Source organism: Zalophus californianus, chromosome 1 (assembly GCF_009762305.2).
Source record: "Zalophus californianus isolate mZalCal1 chromosome 1, mZalCal1.pri.v2, whole genome shotgun sequence".
Lineage (NCBI taxonomy): Eukaryota > Metazoa > Chordata > Mammalia > Carnivora > Otariidae > Zalophus > Zalophus californianus.
In genome coordinates, this window is record NC_045595.1 from 17038155 (window position 1) to 17063487 (window position 25333).

General features: G+C 52.3%; 2 protein-coding genes across 4 annotated transcripts; one reads left to right on the forward strand and one right to left on the reverse strand.

Moving 5' to 3' along the window:
- Positions 1-809: 809 nt before the first annotated feature.
- On the reverse strand, positions 810-19739 carry CSPG5 (chondroitin sulfate proteoglycan 5). Of its 3 annotated transcripts, XM_027586722.2 has the most exons (6): positions 19487-19739; positions 17717-18830; positions 14503-14691; positions 12563-12638; positions 1786-1890; positions 812-1316 (listed from the first exon to the last, which is right to left on the reverse strand). In XM_027586722.2, the coding sequence occupies exons 1-6, from the start codon at positions 19581-19583 to the stop codon at positions 1311-1313; spliced, it is 1587 nt and encodes a 528-aa protein (XP_027442523.1). In that variant the 5' UTR covers positions 19584-19739; the 3' UTR covers positions 812-1310. The 3 variants fall into 3 exon arrangements, with proteins under 3 accessions (XP_027442522.1, XP_027442523.1, XP_027442521.1); XM_027586721.2 differs by having other exon boundaries at positions 810-1890; XM_027586720.2 differs by lacking the exons at positions 812-1316; positions 1786-1890 and adding an exon at positions 6308-6892 and having other exon boundaries at positions 19487-19734.
- LOC113916074 (oleosin-B6-like) lies at positions 19582-19953 on the forward strand. The gene has a single exon (XM_027581939.1). It carries the CDS (start codon positions 19582-19584, stop codon positions 19951-19953), a length of 372 nt encoding a protein of 123 aa, XP_027437740.1.
- Positions 19954-25333: the final 5380 nt, after the last annotated feature.

Below are 25333 nucleotides of genomic sequence, written 5' to 3' on the forward strand. Positions count from 1 at the left end.
TTCATTTTTCCTGGTTGTGGGAACAGCAAGGTTTCCAGAAGTTTAAGGCTTTTGCTTTGAGTGATAGGGGAGTCTGGGAAGTGGGTGTTGTTTTGTTCACTGAGGTGCTCTCGGGTCTCATGCTTCCCACCCCGTTTCTCTTGTGAGCACCCAGTGGAGGCCTGTGGAAAAGAGCGTGTGAATGGCCGTAGACAACCCGTGTCTGGAGCTTTCAGAGATTCTGAACTGTCAGGCTAGCTAAATTTTGCCTTTATGAATTCGTTAACATATGGCTGTCTCCTTTCCCATTTTTATACTGGCGACCTCTTCCTCCTGGGCTCTGCCATGGACAAAATTCTTCTGTGCTGTCTCTCTTTGAAGGGGCTTGTCACCCTTTGGAATTCAATTTACCTCGTTGCCTTGTGACCTCAGCCCCTGGATGAGCCCAAGAAATTGTGATTGTGCAGGTTATCTGACTTTTTCTTGCTATTAAGATGTAAGGAGTGTCTTCATGTGACTTGGAGCACCCTAGGTGGAAGCAACTCTTTAGGAATGATTTTGTAACTGGAAAGGAAGATTGATAGGTTTGACTACATAAAACTTAAGGTTTTTAAAATTTTTTTAAAGATTTTATTTATTTATTTGACAGAGAGAGAGACACAGCGAGAGAGGGAACACAAGCAGGGGGAGTGGGAGAGGGAGAAGCAGGCTTCCCTCCGAGCAGGGAGCCCGACATGGGGCTCGATCCCAGGACCCTGGGATCATGACCTGAGCCGAAGGCAGACGCTTAATGACTGAACCACCCAAGTGCCCCTTTAAAACTTAAGTTTAATGTTAATTTAACGTTAGGAGTATGAAATTGCAAGCCACAGAGTGGGAAAAGATATTTGCGACACATATGACCAGTAAAACAGCTCATAAATGTGACAGAAGATAGTCTAATAGAAAAACGGGGTAAAGGCTTAAGCAGATGCTTCACTAAAGCAGGAATGTAGATGACTAATAAACATATGGGGAGGGATGCAATCCACTGACAACTAGAGAACGCAAATTAAAAATCACAATTACATACCATTATATGCCTAAAGAATGGCTAGAACTGAAAATGTGAGAATCTCTCTCTCTCTCTTTTTTTTTTTTTTAGATTTTATTTGAAGTCATCTCTACACCCAACATGGGGCTCTAACTCACAACGCTGAGATCAAGAGTCGCATGCTCCACCAACTGAGCCAGCCGGGTGCTCCAAAAATGTGAGAATATCAAGTGCTGATGAGGATGCGCACCAAAGGCAGCTCTCATCCGCTGTTGGTGGGAGCTGTTAATCGATGGAACTACTTCTGACATTATCTTGTAAAGGTCAAGATAGGCCGAATTCCATCCTAGCAATTCTGCTCCCAGATACATACCTCAGCACGGCACGCAGTGTACACGCAGGGGCTGACACATTCTTCTTTTTGGCTTGGATAAACCCCGGGCCAGGGTACTGCTTAGGCTTGACTGGCCATCAGATCCCTCAGGGTAACCTGGCTTATCTTCGCTCCCATATACTTGGTGTAGTCTCACGGTTACACACTCAGGAGAAAATATTAGTTTCATATTCACTTCAGTAGAGACCCGCACTCCCCCAAAGCCTCTCAAATACCTGTAGTGAGCCCCAGGGCTGAGGGAAGAGCCTCTGCTGCATTCTCAGTGATGGCAGTGTTCACACACCTCATTGCTTGCTTGACCAATAAAGTTGCCTTTATGTCCCTTTCCCTTGGGTTTGGGGGGTGGGTTTGTACAGCCCCCTTGCACTTCTCAGGATACATTCACATACCTTGTGTGAACATCATGACACCGGGAAGTTAGCTCCAACAGGCTGGGCTTTTGGTCCATTTTGTTCTCCGCTATATCCCTGGTGCCCAGGTAGTCCTGTGAAGAGGTAAGGATTTTGCAGATGAAGAACCTGACGTTCAGAGAGCTCATCTGACTCCTCAATGGAGAGGCCTTCTAGCTCTGAGTCCAGTGTTAGTCCTGCTTCTCAGAGCCCAGGCTAAACTTCCATTTCTATAAATTATATGAGGAAGGTCAAGGGACTGTGTCTGTGGTGTGATGTCACACAGAGGGAAGGACACTGAAACAGAAGTTTAGAGTCTGGGTTCTAATATTGTCACTGATGCTTTCCAGTCTTAAGACCCCAACGCCAGGCTCCAGTGAGGGTGAGAGAAGAGCACGGATATGAAATGTATTGTAAATAGTAAGGTGCCTTTATGGGTTGCACTGCGTCTCACCAGAAAGACATATTGAAGTCCTAACTCCCACTACCTGTAAGTATGGTCTCCTTTGGAAATAGGGTCTTTGCAGCTGTCATCAAGTTGAGAGGAGGTCCTACTGGATTAGGGTGGGCCTTCAACCCAATGACCAGGGCTCCTTATAAGAAGGCCTGGTAAAGACACGGAGACACAGACACATTCAAAGGGAAGAAGGCCCCGTGAAGACAGAGGCAGAAACTGTGTGATGTAAGCATAAGCCGGAGAACGCTGGGGATTACCGGCAGCCCCCAGAAGCTGGAGAGAGGTGAGGAAGGATTCTTCCCTGGAGCAGCGAGAGGGAGCACGGCCCTACTGACACCTTGATTTGAGAACGCTGGCTTTCAGAACATTCCTGTTGTTCGAGCCATTTAGCTTGTGCTCACTCGTTGTGGCAGCCCCGGGACACGAGCATGGGCGTGGCGTATGTGTCAAGGAAATGCCTTGTGGAGACTGATGGCCCAGCACCGCACGTGCACTTCTCCTAAGTGAAGGGATCCATCGGTGCCGGAAGGCCCCCAGACGAATGAACTTTCTTCCATGATGCCTACGTTTCCCACATTTTTCGGTTTGTCCTTTCTTTAGAGAGGAGGACACAGAACAGGCTATGGAGTGGGGTGGAAAAAGCAGACAGGAGGGATCTGGGGACCATCACCTGACAGTGCCAGGGTGCTTTAGAGGGACATCTCAAGCACTGGATAATCCCTGAGGGGGCAGAGCTGAGGTCCCCAGGGAGGATGCTGGCTAGGCTCATGGAGCACAGTCACTGAGAGGCACAAACACCCGAGGAAAGAGAACCAGCACAAGACAGACTCCGAGATATGCGATTCCAACACGGCGGCCTCTTCAGAGGGTCAAAGACTCTTGGCAACATCCGGTAACTAATCATCAGGCCTGCTTTGTCTCCTGTTCCTCTTCCGATCTGGGTTTTCCTATTCCTCCTGCATGTGCGGTGAACAGGGGATAGAGCCAAGGGCAGTGACCTGCATCCCATAATACTCTTGTGGGAAAAACAAAACACGATACTAACAAACCCTTATGTCTGGATGGGATTTAGAACTTACAAAGTACTTTCACGTACAATCCCTCTTGATTGGGCCTCCTTATGAAAGGAGCCAGAGGTGCCTAGCCATGAAAGACAGGTCTGTCCTCTGATTCAGAGAGTACAGGAAATCCTAAGTAAAACCATGCCAAACCCCCCAAAGTGGATAAGCATCAGGTTAGGAAACCATAATATACACAGGCCGTAACCCAACATCCTAATTTGCAGCCCTATCCAATAGCAAAGAGCAGACTGAGCTCATAGAACCAGCTGAATGCCATCTGGGCAGAAGTCCCAAGATGAAAACAGAGGACTTCTGTTGTTAGCAAATGGGAGACTAGGTAAATTTAGACCAACCCTTTCACTAAGAACACCAAAAGATGTACAAATATCTGAAAAGCATCAGAGAGCTAACAAAATACTGCAGAATTATCAGGCTGACATCCCAGAGAGGACAGGAACTCAGACAGGTGAGCCCAGCATTTAGAGGACTTCCTCCCTAGAGGCACTTACCCATTTGGAAGGAGGGGGCTAGAACAGTAATGAACTAATGAACGTCTGGGGGCATGGGGAGGGAGTTGGAGTACAGGGCCCACCAAAGGTGGAAAGCTGGTAAACCACTGCCTGTTTGGGGCTGTGCCCTTAGAGGTAAGGATGAGCCAAGGGCACACCAGCCCTTGCATGGTCTGATAGGTCTGCGGACTGGCTTCAGTGGCCTGGGACTCTCCGACCTTGATCTGGGATAATGGGACCCCAGAATTCTAGTGCCCCTGGGCATGTGACAGAAGCAAACAAAAACCCCTCTCTAAAGGAAGGAATCATCCTAGGCAAAATATTTCGATAAACTATTTTCTAAATACGATGTTCAGCACAAAATAAAAAATAATGAGGCACTTGCGAAGACAAATCAGGGAGAACTAGCAGAACTTATGCAATAGAAACACACACGGGAATTCCATTTATTGGAATTATCACAGATTGAACAAGGCAAAGTTCTAGAAAACTCTGCCAGTAGTAATTCTGGCCATTTGAACTCCTAATTTTCTCTCTAATCCCTCCTCATTTGTTGCCTGCACTGCTATGATCCCCATCCTGTCTGCCTTCACCACTGTCTCCGGAGGTATCTTTTTAGAAAACACATCTGACCTTACCTCAGCTGCGTTTCATGGAATTCAAGGCCCTTCACAATCTGTCCTAAGTTGCCCTTTCCAGCCTCATCACCTAGGACCCCTCCCTCTCACAATTTCTGGTCGTATGGCAAGACTTTTCTATGAATATCGTCCACCTTGAATGTCCTCTCCTCCCACGTTATCCCGAAAAACGCCGCCTCATTCCTTCAAAGTCTAATTTAAAGCTCTCCCCTTGAAGCTTTTCTGAATTGGAAACTCCAACTCTCACAGTTTTGTATTATAAGGTTGACACAATGTATTATATTTATTTTTTTAAAGATGTATTTATTTTAGAGAGAGAGATTGGGAACAGGGGGCGGGAGGGGCAGAGGGAGAGGGAGAGAATCCCAAGCAGACCCCCTGCTGAGTGTGGAGCCTCACACGGGACTCAATCCCAGGACCCTGAGATTCAGACCCGAGCTGAAACCAAGAGTGGGACACTCAGCTGACTGAGCCAGTCAGGCGCCCCTATAGTTATTCGTTTATAATTCTGTTTCTCAGGTACACTGTTAATTTCCTGAGGTTAGGGTCTGTCTTACTCATCCAGAGTTCCTGGCATCTAGCATAATGCTTGGCTAAGTGCTCAATACATATTTATGAAAGAAGGGAAGGGTATTCTCTTTTTTCTTTCCTTCCTTCCTTCCTTCCTTCTTTCTCTTTCTCTTTTTCTTTCTTTCTTTCTTCTTTTTTTTTCTTTCTTTCTTTTCCTTCTTTCTTTCCATTCTTTCTTTCTTTCTTTCTTTTTCTTTCTTTTTTTTTCTTTCTTCTTTCTTTCTTTCTTTCTTTCTTCTTTCTTTCTTTCTTCCTTCCTTCCTTCCTCTTTCTTTCTTTCTTTCTTTCTTCTTTTTCTTTCTTCTTTCTTTCTTTCTTTTTCTTTCTTTCTTTCTTTCTTTCTTTCTTTCTTCTTTCTTCTTTCTTTCTTTCTTTCTTCTTTCTTTCTTTCTTTCTTTTTTCTTTCTTCTTTCTTTCTTTATTTCTTTATTTCTTTCTTTCTTTCTTTCTTTCCTCTCTCTCTCTCTCTCTTCCTTCCTTCCTTCCGTCCTTCCTTCCTTTTCCTTTTCTTTTTAGTAAGCTCTATATCCCAAGTGGGGCTTGAACTCATGACCCTGATATCAAGAGTCACATGTGCTACTGACTGGGCCAGCCAGGCACCACTAGGAAAGGGTATTCTTTAAAAAAAAAAAAAAAAGATTTTTTATTTATTTGACACAGAGAGAGAGAGAGAGAGAGAGCATAAGTAGGCAGAGCGGCACGCAGAGGGAGAGGGAGAAGCAGGCTTCCCGCTGAGCAGGGAGCCCGATGTAGGGCTCGATCCCAGGACCCTGGGATCATGACCTGAGCCGAAGGCAGACGCTTAGCGACTGAGCCACCCAGGTCATATGGAAAGGGTATTCTTAATAAATAAGGTGCTACAGACTCATGGACTGAATTCTATCACCCCAAAAGTCATATGTTGAAGCCCTAACCCCTAGTGTGACTGTATCTGGAGATAGGACCTTAAGGAGGTCATTAAGGTTAAATGGATCCTAATCCAATAGGACTGGTGTCCTTAAGGGAAGAGGAAGAGATACCAGAGACCTCTCTCTTACCACATGTGCACAGAAGAAAGGCAAACAGCAAGAAGGTGGCTGTGTGCAAGCCAGGCAGAGAGGCCCCGCCAGAAACCAACTCTGCTGGTACCTTGATCTTGGACATCCAGCCTCCAAAACTGTTAGAAAATAAATTTCTATTGTTGAAGCCACCCAGTCTGTGGTGTTTTGTTATGGCAACCGAAGCTGATACATAGAGCACTTCTGGGATTTCAAACACGTATCAGTATACATCTTTAGGGAAGGTAAGAATTCAACACAGACTGACAGGAATGGTAGGGAGTGGACACAGCGACATCTGTAAAATGGCTTTTTAAAAAGTTTTATTTCAAGATCTTTGTTTTTTACTCTTATTTCAAAAAAAGGTGGGTCAAAGTACAAAAAAAAAAGTCAGTTGAGTAACAGCAGAGGTTTAGAAATCACAGCAGCGAAGCAATGTACAGACCAGCACAGACAAAACAACCCAATGTGTGCGATTCTGTTCAGGTTCTTTGCTTATTTTGTGTTTTCTCCCTCCTGTACAGAATACATCAAAGCATGCCATGAGACCAGGAAAAGAAAAGAGTTTAACGAATGGTTACAAGAAATGGACTCTGTACAAGAGGAGGTCACGTTCCTTCCCCCGCCCCCCGCCCCCCCCTCTCCCTCTCTTCTTGCTCTGCTTTAGGTGAGGTTATTCTGAAGACAGTTCACCTCCAAGTCAGCCTGGTCACCTCTGCCACCCTCGAGCTTGGGTGACATGGAGTTCTGGATGTTAAATGACTCCTCCTCTTTCAGGCAGGACTTGAGAGCTTCCTGGATTTTGTGGGGAGCACTGGCATCATCCTGGAAGAGGGAGAAGGGTGAGGGAGGGGTGGGAAGGAGACAGTGGGTAGAGGGGTCAAATAACCACCCCAGGCTTTTGAAAGAAGAAAGAAAGAAACTCTTAAGAGTCGAATGAACCAAAGGGACTCTTTGCAGCCGCTTTCTAGGAATGTCATCCTAAAAACCACTGGCCAGATGGAGATGGACACCTCCAGCAGGTAGCTGGATTACAAATGCCTTTAATGTAGGCCAGGCAAGGCTTTCCCTCCGGCAGAGACAGGGGGGAAACGGTCCCTTTAACACGTGGTCTGGCCCCTCGAGAGTCTCACCAACATGAGCTTGGCCTGCCGGGCTGCCTTCCAGGGCCTTTCCCCCTGTTGAGTTCTGCTCTCCCAGAACCGTACTGATCAGGGAACGCATCTTGCGACGAGAGGCCAGAGGTGTGTGTACCCCTTACCCGCAGGAGTTTATCTACCAGAAGATGCTAATTTACAAAGGTGTTTCCTCAATCCAAGCCCGGATGAGTCCCGCTCACTCAATGGCCTGCCGTACTTGGCGTCCGACGATACTGGATAGTCGCGCTGCTGGCTCACCACCCGTTCCTGACGCGCTCCGAGCCCTCCTGCGCCCCCCAGATGTGTATGTTGCCTGCAGCCCTAGCACCAGCTGCGGACCCCGACCTGAGTTTGCTTGCTACAGGTTGTCAGGAAACCCACTCCGGTCCACAGTCCCCCAGCTCCGCATTCTGCTCATTCAGAGAGCTCTTAGGGCAACGGCTGCCTTCCCACGGCTCTCTTCCATCAGGGCCACCTGGGCATTATGGGCACACCTCATTATATTGTGCTTCGCAGACACTGCTTTTTTTTTTTTTTAAACAAATTGAAGGTTTGTGGTAACCCTGGGTTGAGCAAGTCTATCGGCCTCGTTTTCCAACACCGTTTGCTCATTTCGTGTCTCTGTGTCACATTTTGGTGATTCTCACAACATTTCAAACATTTTCATTACTATTATGTTTGTTATGTGATCTGTGGTCAGTCATTACGACTCACTGAAAACTCAGATGATGGTTAGCATTCTTTAGCAAGAACGTCGTTTTAAATGAAGATATGTACACTGTTTTATTGTACACTCACTAGACAACAGTATAGTGTAAACCTAACCTCTATCTGCACTGGGAAACCATACCTTTCCTTTGATTCACTTTATCTCGATGTCTATTTATTGTGGTGGTCTGGAATGGAACCCACACTATCTCGGAGATCTGCCTGCATACCCGTGTGAGTGTGATCTGGTGGGCCTCAGTTCTTTCTTAGGCGCTCCAAACAGCTATTGTAAGTGCTTGGAGCTCGGCTGATCAAAGACACGAGTGGCAAGAAGGGTACAGAATGTTGGTATCTGACCAGCTAGCTCGGACCTTTCTTACTTTAACACTTCTGAAATCGAAGGGAATCATCCTGCTTCCGGAGCAGGGCCTTCTCCGTACAACTGTGGGGAGTTCTCGCCCATGCTGATGGCTACCGAGTCTGACCCATTACAGCACTAGGTCGGGGTAGTGACTGGTTGGGAAAGAAAGCAGGGAATGGCTCCAGGCTTACACAGGACACTCCAGGTGTTCAAAGTGACTGTGCATATAGAAATCAGTGTCACCTCCCCCTGCCCCCAGCCTCACTTGGCACTTTTCCAGAAGACCAGCTTGAACGGAGCAGTACAGAAGAGCTTCAAAGACCTCAGGAATGATTTCCAGACCCCAGGGAAACACATGCTCCCCATTCCCAACGCCACAAGAGCCAGAAGAAATGAACTTCATACAGTTTTGAGACAGACTTCAGGCACTTGATATTTTCTCTCGCTGCTGGAAGAGGTTTAGAAAAAACTCCAATGACGTAAATTTAGATGTAGTGAAATGGAAAGAGCTCCCTGACATACTAAGTATGTGTACGCACTCATGCACACACCGGCTGTACGGAGAGGGAAGTGGGATGAGGAAGAACTGCACTTTTCATGCCGTGTACTTCTGTGTTGTTTGGGGAGACACACTGGGCACGGGAGCTTGAGAGCTGGGCCTGTAAAGGTCCCGGGAAGAAGAGACATTGGGTCACAGCAAACCTGGAATAGGGACAGGGCGGCCTGTCCTTGCCAAGTCTCTTACAAAGGTGGGCCTCACTTTCACGCTGCTCAATACCACCTCCCCCCTCTAGCTCCCCCCCACCCCACCGATATCACACAGTCTTTGGGGGCAAATAGGCAGCATGTGAGGAAGAGTAGATTTAGGGGTGCTTACAGACCTGGGCATCAACGCTGTGATGCCATGAGGGTGGGGGCCCAAATTAAGCCTGGCTCATGGGATTTAGACAGATGAGAAAACAGACTTTTGGGCCAATAGGTGGGATAAGTACATTCTAAAAATAAGAACACAGGTATCCAAACAACGCTATTTGACAAGCTAAGTACTTCCAACAAATAGGATAGGTGAGGGAGTGTCTGAACCAAGATAGAGCCATCCTAATCCAAGCGTGTCCTCCAGAACGGGATCCTATTAAGCCTAGGGGTTGCTGAACCCTCAGCAGAAGGCCCATCTGCCTTTGATTTGCCGGAAGTCCCTCATGGCAAGGGAGCTGGCCCTCCATCTGGCCTAAGTCCTGGGAACTGCTCTGTGTCCCCCTTCCGGGCCCTTCCCCCCAGCCAAATGGGCAACCTCCAGCCCAGTGTGGTGTGGGTTCAGGCCTGGAGCCCCACTTGTCCAGACACAAACCTCCGTCAGAAGGGGGCATGAAAGAAAGAGCCTGGGAAGGACGATTTAAATGGGGGCGAGGTGCAGAGAAGCACTAAGGGACACCATGGAGATGTCCTAGTAAGGAATTAACTGAAATCCTGGAAGGTCCGTCGAATCTTAGGAAGACCAAGTCATATCCACGACATTCCGCGGGCAGCACAGCAGTGAGAAGCAACAGGGCAGCTCTCAGCGTTTGCCCGTAGATTTTAGGTGACTTGAGTCACGCTGTGCTTCCCACACACTAGCCAGTCCTCCTGGAAAACTTGCCAGCCTCCACAGCATGGGCACCTGTGCCCATGTTCTCCTGCTACCCTGTTCTCCTCAGAACAGGCCTTCCCTTTCCTCCTGATGCTCCTTTCAGGGACTGGCTGCCTCGCTGCATACACGCTCACCTGGCCACTGGCTCACCAGCTGCAGAGCCAGGCGAGGAGCAGCTCCAGGCCACTGCAGGAGGGGAAGGAAGCGCCTCTGGCGCAGGCACCAGCCTCGCTCCGTCCCCTGACACAAGCCCAAAGCAGCACCTTTTTTTGGTTTGAAATCTTTTCAGAGTGTGGCTCAGAGAGATGACTGGAAATGGCTAGGAAAAGGACCCACTCATCCTCCTTTACTTACGTAAAAGAAATAACCCCTCTATTAAGATCAGTAGAACTCTCCAAAATTTTCGGAGCCATCAATACCACCAAGGACACTGGAGGGTGAGGGGAAGGGGCCAGCAGAGATACTTGAGCAGGCTCGACTCGGGTGCCCCTCGCCCCCTCTCCCAGCTCACCTGGAGATTTCCTGGCTTCCAACCTGCTTGTAAGCACTCGATGGGGTGCCTGAAGCAACCAATAGGGCTTCACTTCAAAACAAAGTGGCAACTGTCTGAACTGTCAATGCCCACAAGATCTCGAATGTGACCAAGTCTGACTTTTGGTCTCTGGCCCCAGGAGGGCCCAGAGACCACCAGAGCCTCATCTTGCCACCTCACTGAAGGATGTCCTGAGCGCTACCCAGACAACCTCACGGCCCTTCTCAGGCAGAGTCCGTCATGGCTGACCAGTCCCTGCTCTGCTCCGGTTTTAAGGCTTGTCCTATTCTGCACTCAAGGTCAGTGGGAGCGTTCATGGACAAATGCCATGCTTTCTACAAAGTCGGGTCAGCCAAGAAGAGCTGGAAACCTCTGTATTGGCTCATGCCCCCAAGACCTCCAAGAGGAGCTATTTCCTTCCCTCCCTTTTTTGGACGAGGAAAGGTGTCTGTCTACAGCTGGGACGCCAGAAAATGTATGCATCAGAAACTTTTCTAAGGACCCTTGTGCTCTGGACAACGAACACCCTGCCTGCAGGAACCACCATACAGGTCTGACGGGCTGCCCCACACAAACAATGGAACCGGAAGGCCCTGCGGTCGGCCATCATTCGCCAGCATTCCGCAAATGGCGACTACACGCATACTACCACGAGGGGCCAGACAAGGTAGGGATGGAGTGTATGGAGACAAGGGAGGCTCTTCCTGCCCTCAGGGTGCCTCTCTCGAGGGTTGATTAATGTGTTTACCAATCTTAACGTTTATAAGACATCTGGTGTCCTAGGTTATTAGATTCATCTTGAACGTATTAATATCTTGGTGCATACCAAGTAAAATCATATCTGTTTCTCTACCCTTTGTATCAAAGACTTTAAAAAATCATCCTAAACTAACCTCTTTCATTTCTTCTTTAAAGTTAACCCCTTTGCTCCTCCTCCACCAGGCCAAGTTCTTCCCTGGGGTTTGGTGAACAAGGTCACATTTACTATTATTCTTTTTCCCCTTCTGGGGCTACACTGTCCCCATCTATCAAAGGAAAACAATGGTCTCGATCTGTGCTGTCCCACACTGAAGCACAAGCCGCTCCCCCTGAGCTCCACAGCCGCAGGTAGCTTGTGGCTGCTGGAGTGGACCGTGCGACACAGAGCATCTCCATGTCACAGAAGGCGCCACAGGGTGGCGCCGGCCCGCACGGTTGAGGCCTCCATGTGCCTCTGTGCCCTGCTGTTTCAAAGAACTTCTTCAAAATTTGCTCTCAATCTTCACCGTGCCCATCTGGAGGGTCTGAGTTTAGCTCCCTCATCTGTGTATGGATGCATTTACCTTGCGGTATGGGGCTTGCGTCCCGTGCCAAATTCCTGGGCTTGGATGTGACGTGATCCGGAGCTTGGATGGTTTTTGCTTTATTTATGAAACTTTCTCTGACGGTACCCAGTACTTTACTGGTTAGTCTGGTCCAGAAAACACACTAGAAGGCCAGCATCTTTAGAAACTGGTCTATTGGGACCTTCTATTGAGTTTCAACTGATATTTATCCTCCCAAGAACAGAATTTACCCCTAGACTTATTATTCCACCAGTGTTTTGTGCCCTCCTTAGCTCTAACCAGTGTAAATTGCCTGCCGGTTTTTAGGGTCCTCAGACAGTGGAAAGGACACTGTTTTTCCAGCCATCCCAAAGAGCAACCACCATTCACTTCAGTGACCACCAGGACAGCCCCTCAGGATGGAAGCAGAGTCTTTCTTCTTGATACAGAAAGTAGAAAGACACAGAGAAAGACAAATCAGACTTCTAAACTCTAGATGAAGCTAAAAATCACAAGTCATCCTGGAAAAAAATCTGCGGTACTACCTGTAACTGTTTGTCAAGGAAGTGACGCACCATTCTGCCCCTAGTCCCACGTCACCACCCCAACTGGTCTCCCTAGGCTGACCTCCAGAGCTGGGAGGAGCTGCTCCAAGCTCTGAAATAGCCCAAAGACAAGGGCAGCGGCCAGGCCGGGGTGTGCCTATGGATAAGGGGAGGCCTGGAGAAGACGAGTCACCTGACAGGTCAGTTATCTCAGAGAGCCAAGGTGCGGCACGCAGAGTGGGGGAAGGAGGTACAGGGACTGTCGCAAAGTTTCCTTACGTTTGGGTGAGAGCCTTCAGCAATGGTGGAGAGGGAGAAGTTATCGTTGTGGAGCTCAGACGGGGTCCGGAATTTGCTGGTTGGGACAGAAGAGAGCAGGGAAAATGTGAGTGCAACGATCATGGCAAAGCCTGACCAAAGCTACAAGGGTCAAACTCTTATTTCATCAAACGCCACGGACCATAATAAGATGTGCCACTATTTGATGCACCGCAGAGAAAAAAACTTTTGCCATTTAAACCGGGATCCAATACTTCCTTATCGCCTAGAGTTTTTATTATATACTGGAAGTAGCTCATTGAGACTTTAGATAAACCCCTGACTACGCTATGAACAGCTCTGGCCAGGATCGTGCATGCCAGGCAATTACAACTACAGCATGACTGCCATCTGGCCAACAGTGATTATAAGATGCCAGCGATTATGAGACACAATCCAATTTCAGAGATGTTAATATGTGGGGGGGAAAGTGTGTATCTTAGAGTCAGTAAACCATGGCAGTATCCGTCGGGCATCGAGGACGTGTAGTGTTACCAGAGCGGTACCCGGGCTTGGGAAAGCAAGCAAGCATGCACTGGGACATGAGGGTGACAGCCTCAGAGCTGAAGGGCCATGGGGGCCAGGCTCTGTGCAGAACACGTAGCCTGCTGACGGAGGAAGGCCTAGAACAAGGCCCTGTCTCTGGCCACCGCTCTTGCTTCTCCAGTCCCCGGCGGGGGTTCCTTCTCCCCCCGGTCCTCCTCCGCAGCTACCGGGATAGGTGGTCGCACCCTGGCCCTCTCCTCCCCCTGCCACCGAGGCTCCCCGCTGCTGACCGCATGCACAGATACGGCCCCGCTTCAGTGCGCAGGCACAATGGAGAGGCCCTCTCGGCGCTGGGGCCGTTATCTGAAAGGCTCCAGGCGGCCGTCAGCATCTGCCCAGGGCAGGCGTGTACCCAGCAAAGGAGCAACAGAGGGCGTTTTGTCCTTTTTCCCAGGACCCAGGGAAGGTCCTTCGGTCGCATTCTCTGGAGGGAGTCTCAGGGGGCGGGGGGGGCGGATTAAGAGGGCAACAGGTCGAAAGGGAGGGAGGGGCAGTTCTGCATAAATTGTCTCTTGGGCCCCAAGGAAACTGAACAGCAACCTCCTGCCTTTGTGAGTCCCTGTGACACCTCAGAACATTCCTTACTTTGCTCAGGGGTAGAGTGACTCTCTCACGGTGTGTAAGACCACATCCAAGTGTTCAAGGCATGGACTTAAAGGGAAACGCGTGTGGATCCTCGCATGCACACAGCAGTCACTCCTCCGCTAAGACAGAAGCTGAAATGAGACTCTATTCCCATCTGGCCTTGAAAATCCACAGCCGAGGAAGTTGAGCCCAGGCCCCTCCATCCCCAAAACTCTACTTAGGAGAGGTAAAAAGGACCTTCCCTAAATTCCTCACACTTCTGTCTGGACCAAGGGTTGACAAGCTTGGAACGGCAATGTGCTGCCAAACCCCTTCTATTCAGCATCAGGGAGAAGGAGCCGGTACTGAGAGACAGCAGACCTGAGGAAGCTGGAGTTACTTCTCATGAACTGTGAGTGAAATCCTCACCCTGGCCATGGGCGTCCAGGACCCCAGAAGCAGGTGCAGTCCGGTGCTGGAGGACTGAGCACAGTAACTTACACGGGGGACCACACCCAGGAGGGCACTGGGTGCTTTTTCCTTAAGCGCCGTCAGTCCCGGGGTGGGGGGTGCTGGGGATGGGGCCAGACAGCTGCTGTGTGCCCCAGGGGCTTGGTCTCTGCCACAATGCGGGCACATCCGGTGCAGGAACGGATAGATTTGGCTGAGTCTTTGGGACGGACAACACAACTAGGGATGCAGAGCAGGTTCCAGGAACCCTCGCGACCATAGCGCCGGATCAGATGGAGGGGTGCGGCCATGGGGGGGGGGGCTGGCTGACCCAGACTCACTTGGTCCTACGCAGCTTGGTGTTCTCTGTCTTGAGCAGATAGAGCTTCTTGGCGAAGAACACCGTCATCATGAACAGCAGGAGCAGGACGAAGGCGGCGGAGCCGACGGCCACGCACATCACCTGGAAGTCGGTGATGATGGACTCGCAGCGCGTCCCCTTGTGCCAGATGTAGTCCTGCGTGTTACACCTGGGGCAGCGACAGAGGGAGACTGAGGTGACGGGCAGGCAGTCCCGGCCACAGCAAGGGCCTGGTCCCTAAGCCGCCTACTCACCTCAGCAGCCTGCTCCTGTGAGTGTCTAGAGGAACCGGGAGGCGCCCAGTCTGTGCGGACCCCACCGCGGAGATTCTGCGGACCCGCCCTATGCAGCGGGCAGGACGGCGCTGGGGTCCGGGAGATAAATGAGACAACCAGGGTGCCAAGAGATGGCGTGAACTAGTCACTCACAGGACTGTTCAGGGCCCGCGGAGGGCGGGAACCCTGGTTTTCTACCTCGCGGCCTCAAGGAGGACAATCACAGGATTCTCTCCACTCCCCCTGCCCTTGGCTCTGGGTGAAAAACAAGATCATAGGGCCTTGGGCCACAAAAGGAGTCAGCCCACTCTACCCGGGAAAACCTATTCTGCTGCTCTGCAGTCCCGTCCAGTCCACAGGGCTACCCGGACACCGAAATAGAAGGAAGTGACAGACAAGGAGAGCACAAAGATGGATGTATATTCTCCTCCTATCTCTGCAGCCCCCCAAGTTCTGCCCCTAAAGCTTCTTGTCCTATTACCATAACGGTCATGAAAGCACAGTGAGAATCAACCCTCTGGGTGGGTTTTTAGTCCTTTTGTTGAGTGACTTTCTCTTGCCCTTGGGGACATTCCCAGGCTCCAACCCTTCATGACATTGCTGTTTCCATGGGAACCAGGCTGCTTCAAAGAGGAAAGATGTGGAAGGATACAGAGGCAGGCAAAGGAGGGAGGACATGAACCTCAGGGTGAGTGACAGACAAGAGAAAGGAGTCCAGAAAAGGGGAAATCATGCCTCGGAGAACTGGCTACTCCACACCCGGAACAGCGTGGGGAGCCATGACTAACAGGAAAGTCTTTCTTTTCCAAGGGACCCTCTGCAGTCCTGGGAGGCTATCTGTTTGAGGACGGTGGGGAAGGAAGATCCCACTAGCCCACGGTTCTAGACAAGTTCTGCCATAGCTTTGCTCATTTCCCTGCAGTGGGTCAGGGTGACAGAGACAAAGGCGTGCTGCAGTCTGCAACTGAGGGCTCGGCAGTCTCCTGTGAGCGGAATGCAGAACAGTTTCTGAGCCACAGCCGAGCCTGGGCGTGCACAGCTGGGGGAGGGATCTCTGGAAGGGAGGCCCGAGGGTGACCCTGGAAAGGAAGGTGAGCAAGGGGAACCGGTGGGGGGACTTGCGGAAAAGCCCTCTGAGGCGGGACCCACTGGGCGATCCCTGGTCAGCACAGCCATGCAGCTTACTGAGGACAAGGCTGCTTTTCCACTCAGGAGTCCTGAGAGCTCCAGGAGCTTCTGGGAACATTTCTAGCTCTCCAGAGGCAGCAAGGGCTCTCCATTTCAGGTGGTGATGGCAAGACTGCTTGGAAGGTGAAAAGTCAGGCCTCCAATAGAATGAAAGATAATGATTTCGCACAGACATTTCAGAGCTCCCAGGCTAAATCCCACTAACCATCCCTATAGTCCCACTCACCAAAGCTTGAGGAGCAAAATCACAGGGTTTCCACATGTTTCTGGTAGCCCTTAACCAACTGGCAAGGTCTTGTTGCCATAATGTCTTGGTGACAATTTCTCCTTTTAGCAGTGACTGGACAACTCCAATCAGAACTGTGTGGACGCATCCTATATGACTGACCCTAATCATTTCATGATCATTCATAGGAAAGAAGGAACTGGAAGTCAAACTTTAATGCCGAAAGCACAACGTTCACACTTTCTTATATTATTCTTCTATCGGAACATCAAGACCTACAGAATTTGAATTCTTCACATACCTCCAAAAAGACCAAGAAAAACAAACATCAGGAACGACACTTACAGAGACACCCATATTACAGAAATGTTCCTCCTAGGACCAACGGAAACAAGTCCCAGAGGAATCTGGGGGTTCTACCCCACTTCTAGGGTCTGTAAATGATGGAGACAAGCAAACTACCCAGATCATCCCTGACTTGGGATTCTTCCAGAATAAGCCAGTGAGCTCTCCAGCAGGTTAACTACCTTGCCATGAGGGCAGGTATATGATGTATTCCTGATGAGGCATGGGATGGTGGCTGCAGACAACGTCCTTAGAGACACTAAACTCTCTGGGTCTTTAAAACATTCTGCGCTGGGTAATCCCAAGGAGGACAAAAATCAAGGTAGAAGGGGAAAAGCCACTATCCAGGGGCGCCTGGGTGGCTCAGTCATTAAGCATCTGCCTTCGGCTCAGGTCATGTTCCCAGGGTCCTGGGATCGAGTCCTACATCGGGCTCCCTGCTCAGCGGGGAGTCTGCTTCTCCCTCTCCCACTCCCCCTGCTTGTGTTCCCTCTCTCGCTGTGTCCCTCTCTGTCAAGTAAATAAAATCTTAAAAAAAAAAAAAGCCACTAGCCAAAGTTAAGGAACCCCACCACCTCTACTATGCCAGGAAAGATACTCTGCTTGACTTGACCTACTTGAGTGGCTGCTCTCAGGGTCTGCTCCCAACGAGAAGGTCCTCACTATGACTCTACCTGCCCTGCAGGTAGATGGGGTCTTCCTCCTGCCACATATGTGTCTCAGAGGCCTTCTTTCCTCCAGAGTAGGTTTATAAGCCTATTCTTTGTGCTAGTGTAGCCAGAACCCTCCAACAAGACCCCTCAAGCCAGTAAAGGCCGCTTTCCAAAACCCTTAGAGAAGTCCCTTCACTTTGCCTTTATAGTTTAGTGCTTCGGTAAAGGACACACACTTGGAGGAAATACAAAATCTTACTTCTGGGAAATCTGTCCTAGTGATGGGGTCACAGGAAGTACATTTAAGAAGTAATTGCCCATGGAAGATAGTGCGTGGACATCTCTTGACCTCGGAACCCCAGGATCCTCTTGGCTTGGGAACGCACAACCCCTTGTTGTGCCTTGGAAGCTGTGCCCGTCATGTCCCCCTCTTTGCTGAGTCTGCCTCATACACACACTCTTCAGTTCTTTTACAAGCCCCTGTGCACCTGCCTGCTACACCCTTACCTGCAGAAGGCCCCTATGTTCTCCACCAGGTAGCACTGGCCGCCATTGTGGCAGTAACTTGGGAAGAGGTCGCACACAGACCGGCAGGAGCCGTTATGCCGCACAAAGCCGCTGCGGCACTCGGTGCCATTCTCACTTGGGGCCAGGTCCCTGCCTGGCTCTCCCGGGCGGGGCCTGAGGGCGATGCTGCTGCCAGGGACCATCCCCAGAGTATGCTGTGGGGGGACACCATGCCACCGACTGGTGGGCTGGCCAGTCCCGGGCCCCAGACCAGGCTTTTCAGTGGGCACCAGAAGGTCACTTTCATCTTCCAGGTCTCCACCTCCCACTGCATCCTTGTCATCCTCCTCTTCCTCCTCCTCTTCATCCAAGTCATCATAGAAGGATGTGGTGGGGTAGAAGTCAGATTCATCAAAGGGGGTGAAGTCATCGTATAAGTCAAGCAGGCTCCAGGAAGGGGTCTCTCCCCCAGTATCGGGGTGGTGCTCTGAGGTCCCTGGCGACCCCGGGAAGCTCCCCAGGTCGGCGCCACGGCCCTCACCATCCAATCCTTCGAAGTAGTCGATGTCAATTATATCTGATGCTGGCTGGGGTTCCAGTGTGCCCTGAAAGGGGAACGTGGGTTCTGGCCCGTGCGGGTCATGTGTGCTGCCTCCCAGGTTCAGCCAAACCTCCAAGGGGCTCTCCTTGGGGAGTTCGGGGCCTGGGCTCAGCTTGTCGCCAGGAGTGGGGGAGGGTGGTCCGCTGGCCTCTGTAGCCTCGGGGGTGGCAGGGGGCATCAATGACTGTCCCAGGGCCTCCTCGGGAGCCGGGAGCGTGGCTGGAAGGGCCTGGGTGTCGCCGCTGCCGGCCTCTGCGGTCACTCCACCCAGGCCCGGGCTGTCGGCCTCCAGCCAGGCGGTGCCAGTCACCGCCGCGGACGCCTCCAGTGCCTCCTCCGGCCCGACCCCAGGCCCCACCACGGCCGGCTGGCCGCCAGGTGCAGTCCACGAGGTCTCATCCTCTCCAGCAGCTGGTGGGCCGGCCTTCTCCCGCGTGCCGTTGGCACGCGGCTTCCACGCCAGGACGCTCTTCACCTGCTCCTCGGCCTCGACGGCGCTGCCCGCCTCACGCGCTGTGGGCGGGAGGGAGGGGGCACGACATCAGGGCCCCGCCCCCCGCCGCGGCTCGCTCTCCCAGCCTCCCCGCCCACCCGAAGACTCCGGGACAGGGTTTCCCAAGGCCACACCCCCGTCCCGTTCCCCGCCAAGGCGGGGAACACAACCGGCCCGGCGTTTCCCGCTCAGGCCCCGCCCCTCAGGCGTCATGCCCCGCCCCCGACAGGATCCGCAGTGTAACGCGGCGGCCCCCACCTTCGGCCCTAGGCAGAGGTTTGACCCTCAGGACTCCACCCCACCTCCAGAACCCGCCCTGAAGTCGCACCCTCAAGGCCCCGCCCCACCCCAGGCTCCGCCCTGAAGTCGCAGCCTCATGGCCCCATCACCTCCAGGTCCCGCCCCGAAGTCTCACCCTTAGGCCCCGCCCACTCAGGCCCCTCCCCCAGCCGGCACCCCTGTTCGCACACTCGGGTCGGGGCCGCCCCCCACTTCTCCGCATCCCCCAAGTACCCCACCTCTTCGCGCGCCCCTTCCCCCGCCCCGGTCGCGGGCAAGGCGCTGCCCCGCCCCCTTGCCACAGCTCGCGAACTCCGCCTGTACCCGAGGCCAGCGGGACCCTGGCCCAGGGTGAGGCGCGAGAGCCACTGGGGTCCCGGTCGCAGTCGGTACCTACCCGGCGCGGCCCCGGCGGCGAGGACCAGCGTGGCCCCCAGAAGCAGCAGCAGCGGCGGCGGCCCCCGGCCCGGGCCCCCGCCCCCGGCTCGGCCCATGGCGCGGCGCCCCGACCGCTGTCCGCGGTCTGCCCGGCTGGCTGCGCCCTCGGCTCGCCGGCCGCCGCGCCTCCCGCCCGCGCTGCGGCCGTCTCAGCCCACGATGGGCAGCGCGAGAAGCCGCATGCCGCCGCCGCCGTCCGCCGCTGTCCCCGGCGCGCCGCGCCTCCCCGCCTCCCGCGCCGCCGCTGCCGCGCTCAGCGCCGCCCCCACCCCGCCCGCCGCGCCCGCCCCGCCGCACGTAGCTCTGACGCCTGCCCTGCTCGGTCCGCCTGCCGGGGACAGACCGACCCCCGGCTCGGGACGCCGAGACAAACGGACGTGGAGTAGCGCGGGTGGGTGCGGAGCACAGCGCCGCGCGTGGCTTTAGCCGACAGGTGCACGGGCGGGAGACCTGCGGGGAGGGGCCCGCCCTCCCCGTGGAGGGCTGGCACGGGCCCCCCCACCTGCGAGGAACCCACCCGCCACGCGGCGAGCACGGAGGCGGGGGCCCAGACACCCGCAAGTTTGGGGCGGGGCTCGGAAGGGCCGCGGGGGGCGGAAGCCCGAGCTCGCGCTGTGGAAATGAGCCGAGTCCGGGGCGCACGGAGCCTCTCGGATTTCTGCGCCAATGCCGTGTTCGAGGCGGGGAAGGGTCTCGGGGAGGTCTGTGGGTGCCCACGGGGGCGGGGCGGGCGCTGGCAGCGCCAGGCAAGGGGGCGAAGCCGAGAGCTCAGGCTCTAATCGGATCAGACCTAATCCGTCCACAGCCAAAGCCCAGGCCTCGCACAGCCGGGCCCTCCGCAGCGCATCCCAGGGCAGGGGGCAAGACTTTCCTGAGACTGGGGCTACCCCGCCTTCCTTCTCGCCTCCTCGGGGGTAGCCTGGGCAGCGGCCTTTTATCCTGGCCCCTTCCTCCCAGGATACATCACTCCCCCCACCATGTGTCCCAGGCCACCAAAGCTCAACGTCCTGGGCAGACCCAAGCAGCCAAACTCGCAGCCTAGGGACGCGCGGGCTCCAGGACCGGCGTTAGAGTAGTCTGCGGGCTGCCAAAGCTCAGTGTTCAGCCAGGGACCCCTCACCCCCAGAGCCCTGCTTGGTGGGGAGTTGTGGCCTAGTCACTTAGCCTACCGCCCAAAGCAACCATCCACTTCCTGATGTGTTATTGACCCAAATAACATTCGGGGTCACCACCTTCGACGTGACACCCATGGTATTTGAGACACTCCCATTTCTGTCCCTAGCGAGCCACATAGGTAACCAAGTTGGAGAATCTATCCCTTCATGTCCTATTGTGTGTCTCTGGATGGGGTTCCCTTGGTTCAAAGTGTGTTCTTCTCACCATACTACCGCAGCAGCAACCTCTTAGGCAGGCTGGTGTTCCCTTCCTTCCAAGTCTGCCTGGCAAACGAGCCAGAAAGCTCAGTTCCTGTCACCTTTGCCTTCTGTGAAGCCTTCCCAGCCTGCTCCTGGAATCCTCGGTCTACAGTAATTCCCCACTGGACTACAGGGCACGATGAGCGCACAGGACCAGGCACTGGGAGGCTCGCGAAGGCGGCGAGAAGCAAACACACATGAATGGCAACCAGGTACTCCCACCCCAGAGCCGGGGGTCTGGAGATTCCTGCAAAGGGGCTGACTTCGTGAAGCTCTTTCCATGGCTTCACGCTGCCTCTGGGGGACAGTAAACAACAATTTGGACTACAGCCTGAGGGCCAGGCTGGGCTTTGCACTTGCTGGTTGACCACAGAGGCACTAACGCACCCTTCCAACCCCATCTCTGCTTCCCTTGTCTGTGGCTTATCTTCGTATTTTCTTTTTTGGCTTATGTACAAGTCTGTGTTCCTTTGCTTCTGGTGGTGATTGTGAGAGCAGAGGATCTTGGTGGACCTGCCTACCTCCTCCTTCCCCAGGCCGGTCTGTTTGGGGATGGGGCCTCACCAATGGGGCCTTGATGTCTGGGGCATGATGACTACCCTGTGTTTTTCACTAGAAAGGTCTGAATGGGACCCTTCTCCCAGTTCTTTGTTAAAACTCCAGCAACTCCAGTTTGTTTCTCATTTTAATGTTTTATTAAATATTTAAATATATTTTAAATTCAATTAAAAAAATTTTAAGTAGGATCCACACCCAAGGTGGAGTCTGAAGTCACCACCCTGAGATCGAGTCACATGCTCCACCCACTGAGCCAGCCAGGCTGGCTTCAATTCAATTTTCGAATTATAACAAGCATATGGTATAAAATAAAATATGAAATGTCGCCTTCCTCAATGACCTTCTTTCCTACCTTGGAGACAAATTCTTTTAACCACTTTCTTCATTTTGGGATTTTAAGCCAATGGTTGCCATTCACTTTCATTCTGATCCTCCCTAGACCTCAGAACTGAGCACGGCACGGCTGGTCTGGAGCCACCTCCACGAGATGAGTGGGAGAAACTCATCAGGCAATGGAGGGTGACAGGAAAAGAAGGATTTGGCATCAGATCTGCGTGACCTTGGGAGTTAGTAACCCATTTCCTTTATGAGACAGTGGTAACCATAGTGTCCAGTGACTGCAGTACTTTTTCTGGGCCCAGGGGTTAGGGTGGGCCAAAGAAGAGATCGAAGATGTAGGAACTGCAGAGTGAAAGAAAGGGAAATTAACCTCTATCTAGAGTCTACACCCATGTCCCCACATTCAAGTCTTGTGCATTTGGGCATCAAGGATGCTTTTGTGGGGCAATGGCTTCCAAAAGGTTCCTATTGGGTTTGGCAACCTGCCTCCAGTACCAAGGCAGGCACAAGGCCCATTGCCATGGCTACAGCCTGCCTCCTTGTGCATAGAAAGCCTCTAGCTTAACTAGGGGCTGCTGTCCAGGACAGGAGCTGCTCCAGTTGCCATGGCTGGGGGCATACTTCAGTCTGGACAGGAAGCAGCATGGTTCCTGGCTTTAAGTCCTCAGTAGTAACTATTAACATTTTTGTGAGTTTCTAGTTTTCCTAGTACTCTAATTTGTCCTGTTCCTCACAATCATGCTACAAATATCTTAACCATTTTGCACATTTGCAAACTGACACAGATCATGCTAATGATGTGGTAGGGCCAGGACTTGAGCCGAGATCTTGATTTCAAACCTTTTCATTCTTGCTTCTTAATAATTACAAAAGAGGAATCAGGATGCAGAGGTCAGGCCTCACTTGGCAGAATGGAAGCCCTGCCTCTCTCCCCAACCCCCACACTCGGGCATTTAAGGGTCGGTGCTATGATTTCTTAACAGGGTACAACCTGGCAATGATCCAGACTCATATTCTAGGTCAGAATCAGAAAGGGCCATCTAGCACTGCCTCTCCCCTGCCAGGAGAGATCTGGACTATGGGGCAGTCAGCTCTGACCATTTTTGGTGATGGGCTGCTGCTAGTAGACCTTCTTGCACCATTACCAGGAAGAAGGGAAGAGCCAAGATGTGAGCGGCCCGAGTTACGTGCGCTGACAAGCACCTCCTCGCTGCAAGAACTCTGGACTCTCAATCGCACAAGTACCCCTCCTAGAAAAGCATGTCACAACCTGGAGGTGGTCATCTTGTCCTGGCAGTGGGTCTGCTGCAAGATGGAAAAAAACCCTGAATTTCATTCCCCCCAAAGCCAAGTCAGTTGGGAGAGAAAGCCACACAGCACAAGCCAACACAGCCTCAGACATGGATCAAACTAGGCTTGTTTGCAGGAAGAGTCCTGCTGTCTCAGCAGGCGACCTCTCCAGGTGGTTCTCAGGAAACCCATAGGTACTACACAATAAGCAGACTGGAACAAGGAATGCCAGTCCATTGGGATGACTATGGGAAATCCGTGAAGTGTCAGGGCCAAACCAGCCATGGAAATCAGCCTGTGCAAAGGAGCTATTACCTTCCCAATGGCACCGCTGCTTCCTAACTCCCTCTGGGACCATCTAGTTGTAGTTGTGAGGGCACCTGAGGTGGTAGGTTGCCACAGGAGAGAGTGGGAGGGATTTTCTTTCCAGTCTAAGTCGTCTGAAGGTGTTGGTCATGGTACTGTATGAAGGCATGGCTATTTTGCAGACCCTAAGGGTCCCGCAAGTGGTAAGGTGGCTGCCAGCAGTCACCTGAATGCTCTCCGTGGGCTTGGAAGGGCCTCGGAAGGCCTCTGGGGACAGGAGGGAATAGAGTTGGCCCCAGTTCTCCAAGGCAGGCCAGGAGCAGGAAGAGGGGATCAGACAAGTCTCTCTCTCCCCTTGGGGTCCCATGGGTTGGAAAGGGCTTGGGGGGGGTCTCAGGCAGAGAGAGCTAGCTCTAATTTGTTTCGGAACCTCTGGTTAAGCCTATTCACAGGACTCCTTTTGGTCACTACTGTCTCAGTTCAGTTTCAAATTCAGGGTCAAAGGCGCTTCCTAGTAAAGAGAGGTGGCAGGCCTAAAAACAAGCCACCAGGAAATGAAGTCCAGGGGAGCTGTTCACAAGGGATCCAACACTGAGGGTCCTGGGCTTCCATCCTATTCTGCAAGGTGATTTCCTTAGATGGAGACCATCCATTCACAGGGGAGCAAGATGCTTTCACCTTGTTCCCAGTAAGTCCTCCTTCAACAGGACCAAGTGAAGTGCAGCTATGCTCTAGGAGCTGGAGAAGAGAAAGCAGGGTTAACTAAAGGTCACAGGCAGAGAGGTTTGCAGAAGGAAATCTCAGGGCAGGCACTGTGTATCCAAAGGGGTGCTCTGATTATTCAGATGAGGTCTTCCTGGAATGAAGGTGAACCCTCAGGTAACCACACCCAGCAGGACAGAAATCATGTAAACACATCCAGCTCACACTATTTACATTATCCCCCAGAAAGCTCTTTGAGTACACCGTTTTTCTTCACGACCACTTGGCATTATCCAAAATAATCCTATTTTTTTTTAAGATTTATTTTATTTATTTGACAGAGAGAGACACAGCGAGAGAGGGAACACAAGCAGGGGGAGTGGGAGAGGGAGAAGAAGCAGGCTTCCCGCTGAGCAGGGAGCCCAATGTGGGGCTCGATCCCAGGACCCCGGGATCATGACTGAGCCACCCAGGTGCCCCCAAAATAATCCTATTTCTTATTAACTATTATGGTCTTGTATCCCCCACCCCACAAGGATGTAAGTGGCCTGGAGTGCAGGGGCCTTGCCTACCTTATTCATAATTATGACTTCACTGCATGCAAGGTCCAATGCCTGGCACCTAAGAAGCCCTCAAATGTTTACTGGATGAATGGAACTCATAGAATGAACCGTCAAGCGGGGCGCCTGGGTGGCTCAGTCGTTAAGCGTCTGCCTTCGGCTCAGGTCATGATCCCGGGGTCCTGGGATCGAGCCCCCGCATCGGGCTCCCTGCTCAGTGGGAAGCCTGCTTCTCCCTCTCCCACTCTCCCTGCTTGTGTTCCCTCTGTCGCTGTGTCTCTGTCAAAGTAAAAAAAAAAAAAAGAACTGTCAGGAACCACAGAGATCTTGCTGTACCACACAACCTTCCTAACCAGTCGTTCTCAAAGGGTGGTCCCTTGCCCCACGTGCATCAGGACCCCCTGGAAATGTTAAAAACAGTATTTCAGGGGTGCCTGGGTGGCTCAGTCGGTTAAGCATCCGACTCTTGATTTCGGCCTGGGTCATGATCTCAGGGTGGTGAGACTGAGCCTCAGCATGGAGCCTACTTAAGATTCTCTCTCTCCTTCTCCCTCTGTCCCGCTCTAAACACAGTATATCAAGAACTCACTCCAGACCTGCTCAATCAGTTCTGAGGGTGGGGCTGAGCAGCTTGTC